The sequence below is a fragment of the Cucurbita maxima genome, unplaced genomic scaffold, assembly GCF_002738345.1.
Source record: "Cucurbita maxima cultivar Rimu unplaced genomic scaffold, Cmax_1.0 Cma_Scf00022, whole genome shotgun sequence".
Taxonomy (NCBI): domain Eukaryota; kingdom Viridiplantae; phylum Streptophyta; class Magnoliopsida; order Cucurbitales; family Cucurbitaceae; genus Cucurbita; species Cucurbita maxima.
This window is the reverse complement of record NW_019272038.1, coordinates 3,896,321-3,900,427: the sequence shown is the minus strand read 5'-3', so window position 1 is coordinate 3,900,427 and position 4,107 is coordinate 3,896,321. Positions and strand designations below refer to the sequence as shown.

The 4,107-nt window shown below is 36.5% G+C and overlaps 1 protein-coding gene across 1 annotated transcript in view; it reads right to left on the bottom strand.

Moving 5' to 3' along the window:
• Positions 1–2,457, bottom strand: part of LOC111496000 (serine/threonine-protein phosphatase PP2A-2 catalytic subunit) — an 8,557-nt gene extending 6,100 nt beyond the window's left edge. Inside the window, exon 1 of the mRNA XM_023146213.1 lies at positions 1,882–2,457. Within this exon, the coding sequence (XP_023001981.1) occupies positions 1,882–2,134 (253 nt within the window). The 5' untranslated portion in view covers positions 2,135–2,457. The remainder of the gene's footprint in view (positions 1–1,881) is intronic.
• Between the last annotated feature and the right edge of the window lie 1,650 nt (positions 2,458–4,107).

The window sequence follows — 4,107 nt, the reverse complement described above, 5'->3', positions numbered from 1 at the left end:
CCCCCCCCCCCCCCCCCCAAAAAAAAAAAACACCACTAACCTCAAGATAAAGGTGCACGAGATATTTAGGCACATAAAAGTGAAGATGTAATAATTAAGGCCCAAAAATATCTCACTTGATACTTCAAATTTCTAGAAGATTTGTTAATCTTACTTTAAAATGTTTTCTAGAAGAATTTGTTAATTTTACTTTAAAACTTTAACTTCCTCTGTTTCCTCCTTCACTTAGTCAAGAGAGTTTAGAGAAGTTCAATCCACAGGGAAAACCTGAGAACTCCCGTCTCCAAACAAACTCTTAACCCAAAAAAGTACTTCTCCCTTTCCATCAACTTCTCGTTGTTCGTACTAGGTTCACCCTCTTCCCCCACATTACTACCTACTTATACAGTAACCTTGCAACCAAATGGGACCTACTCAGCCAATGATGTGACCAACCAAGGCTTATAAACCAAAGATCTCAAAGGCATCTGAGTTAATGTTCATCCTTGACAATTACACCAATTAATCACATAAATTCTTTACTTACCCAAAGCAAATCTTATGACAAACTTTTCAACAGGTATACTCTTTCTTCTACAAAGATATAAGAAACAATTTCATAGAGTATAAAATTGAAAAATAGAGAGAGAAGAGATAGCCAAACCCAAAGCCAATGGAGATTACAAAAAACTTTGGCTAGAGGAGTATTTAAACCATAGTTGTTTGAAGGAAAATAATATTTCCATCCAGTGAGGGCAATAAAAGCAAGTCTCTAAGAAGTTATGGCGGTATTATCTTGGTTGTTGAAAAGTCTCCCATTCCTTTCAAGCAACGGATGCCAAAAGAATGCTGAAGAAATACATGCATCATCCTTTCAAGCCATACTTTCTCTTACTAGTTACCCTCCACACACCATTAATCTCTCCACACATATATATTCTATCAATAGTCTCTTTATACACACACTTCCTCTCAATAACTTTTTTCTCTACATGTTTTATGAGAGAGTGGAGTTTCATTGAGGAAAATGAAAAGTCATACAAGGACAAACAAAAATGCACTTTTGAGATACTATAAGTGATTTATTATAAAGCCCTTTTGTAACGGCCCAAGCCCACTACTAGCAGATATTGTCCTCTTTGAGTTTTCCCTTGGGCTTCCCCTCATGGTTTTTAAAATGCATCTGCTAGGGAGAGGTTTCCACACCCTTACAAAGAATGTTTTATTCTCCTCCCCAACCGATGTGGGATCTCACACCTTTTTAAAAAAGTATTTAAAATAGATGCAATATTGATAAAAAGTAAGCTTTGTAAACAAACTTCCAAAAACATCCCAAGCCAAAAACACTGATCTCTCTGACAAAGTGCGATCAAATTCACCTGCTCTAGCAAACTAAACCTCCACGAAGACAATATTCATTAAATTAACAGCCAAGGATCCAAAACAAAAGAAGGACAACAAATTTAGTGATGAGGACTTGTAAAATTGTCATTACGCTAAGTAAGAATTGAAATTCTGAGTTCAATGAAAGTCGGATTTTTCGTCGGAAAGACGAAAAGAATTCAAATCTGACTTCTCTATGAACCATAAACTTGAACAAATTAAGAACCAAACTAAAGCCCAAAATCAACCATCTATGTTGCTTAACTAAACCTCCGCAAGCATAAAATAGATTAGGAAGCAGAATAAAATTATTAATTCTAAAACTCAATATAATAAGCCTAATATCCAGAGCATGGATACAAAACTTAGCGAGCATATAAGATACCAAAAAGTAATAGCAATACCAATAATTCAATAGAAGCGTTTTCATGGAAAACTTAGCATCAAGTTGAAATCAAACACTTCGTGAAGAGAGGTAATAACCACATTCAGTGTCAAAAAAAAAAAAAAAAAACTCACCCACATAATCACCCATGAAGAGATAATTAGTGTCAGGAGCATTCCCTCCTATCCGAAACAGTTCGACAAGATCATAAAACTGGCCGTGAATATCACCACAAACGGTGACCGGGCACTTGACCGGCTGAACGTTCCATTCCTCGACCAATATCGTCCTTGCCTGATCACAAAGCGTCTTAACGTCGGCCTCGGAGAGAGGCTTACACTCCATCAGATGCTCGATCTGACGGTCCAGATCCGCGTGAGACGGCATCGTGTTTGGAACTGTTCAGATCCGCGTGCGATCGAGAAGCTACCGATCTCTCCACACAGAGGGAGAGAGTCAGAATCCGTAGGTTGCTCAATCGGATTGAAAAAGCATGAGAATCAATGGCAGCGAATTGCTGTAGCTAGGTTTCAAACAGGGAATCGAGGAAGAAGAACGCAGATCGTTGGTGGGATCATGTGCGTGGGTGGTTTGAGATTGAGCTAGAACCGTAAAATCGAAATAGAAATTGTATTTATGTGTTGGGGAAAATTGAAAGAGAGAAAAGGGAGATTTGCCAGATGGGAGAAGGAGACCTTCAAAATGAAACTCCAATGCAAATGAAATGCGCCCTTCCAAATTTCCCATCCATTTCTCTTCCCTTTTTAATTCATTATTAATCTTTTTTAATCATTTGTTCATTAAAAAAAAAAAATAATAATAATTATTCCCTCCGCTCGAAGCACCGCACTCCTTATTAGAGCTTCTCGATCCAAGATTTTTCTGTTACCAACTATCCGTTCACAAGTATAGTATTTACAAGGACATAGAATTTTTGCATCCCAATCTTATCGCTCTGAAGAAAGTAGGGATAGGTGCAGTTGCATTCGATCGAGAGTCTGATACCCTTTTTTAAATAAGGTATATGGGAGAAAGACAAGATTTTGATGCTTTGAGCTTTTTTCCCTGTCCCGAGCTTAGACCAATGGGTAAGGTATTTGTTATTAACATATCTTAAGAAGATAGACCCCTCAAATCAAGGAATTGTGGTTGACTCCGACTTCTCATGTTGGCTTTGACCTCGGTAGAAATCTAGACGTGGAGGTCTTAAAAAATGCAACTAGCTTCAGTTTTAAAGAGAGCTCGGGTCCTAAAATTTTCTCCTCAAGTTTAATAATCACTAAACGGAGTTCCCTTCATGTTGTTCCAGCTTAATTCGAATACCTGTTTTTAAGAAGTGCAAGTATTTGTCCTCCTTTAAAAATATTGAACGTGTTAGAATAGAATAACAACACTAAAATTTTCTTGTTGGTTCTTAATTCTAATCGTAAAGATCTCGAGGTAGAAGCTCTCAAGCATATTATAGCCCTAAAAATGCCCCAGTGTAAATGTAAAGATGTGGCAACAAATTTTAGTTTAAGGTTATCTAAAATCAAAAAAGGGTATACAATCATTTAGATGATTGTGGACAAGTTAACTAAATTTGTACACTTTGTTCCCGACAAAACAACTTATGTAGTGGACAAATGAGCCAAGATGAGTCGAGTTCTAGCCTCCATTGTGGGTAACAGAGATGCAAGAAGTCGATGACTGATAACGACCATATCGAACAAATTTTGGAGAAGAATAATAGGGTAAGAATTTTACTGTTTTGCTGAAATCCACCAAATTTTTCTTACACGTTTCAAGTTAGTTAACAAGGTTGTTTCTATAGCTTTATGGAGACTAGAGAAGTAACTTTAATGAAGAGAACCGGTTCTAGAAAGCTCTGAAACATGCTCCCAATAAGTTGACTATTCTAGTAAGTTTGGACCCAGAACCCATAAGTTTTGACCCCGAAACTAAATGCTTTGATAATTAATCTTAATCTCTTGTTTGCAATATTATTATACGGAAGGTAGAAGACAATGACATGAACAGTTTACTGAATCCACTTGAATCGTCCACATTATCCAAATTTTGACCCTTTGACACAATTTTAGGAACCAAATACTCGAACATGTTTTTTTTTCTTTTTCCGATGACTGATAGCTCGGTCCAGTCGAAACCAAACAAGATTATTTTAAATGTCGAATTCGCCGTTGAGACAATTTTTCGTAATTCCCATGTTGTACGACAGCAACCAACAACCAAAGTATAATCCTTTTGTTTTTCACCAATTTAATAAATCTTGAAGCTTTTTTAGCTAGCCTTGGTACTATTGCTTAGGTGGAATTACTTTTAGTTTTTTTCTTTTTTTTTTTTTTTTTTTTTTTTTTTTT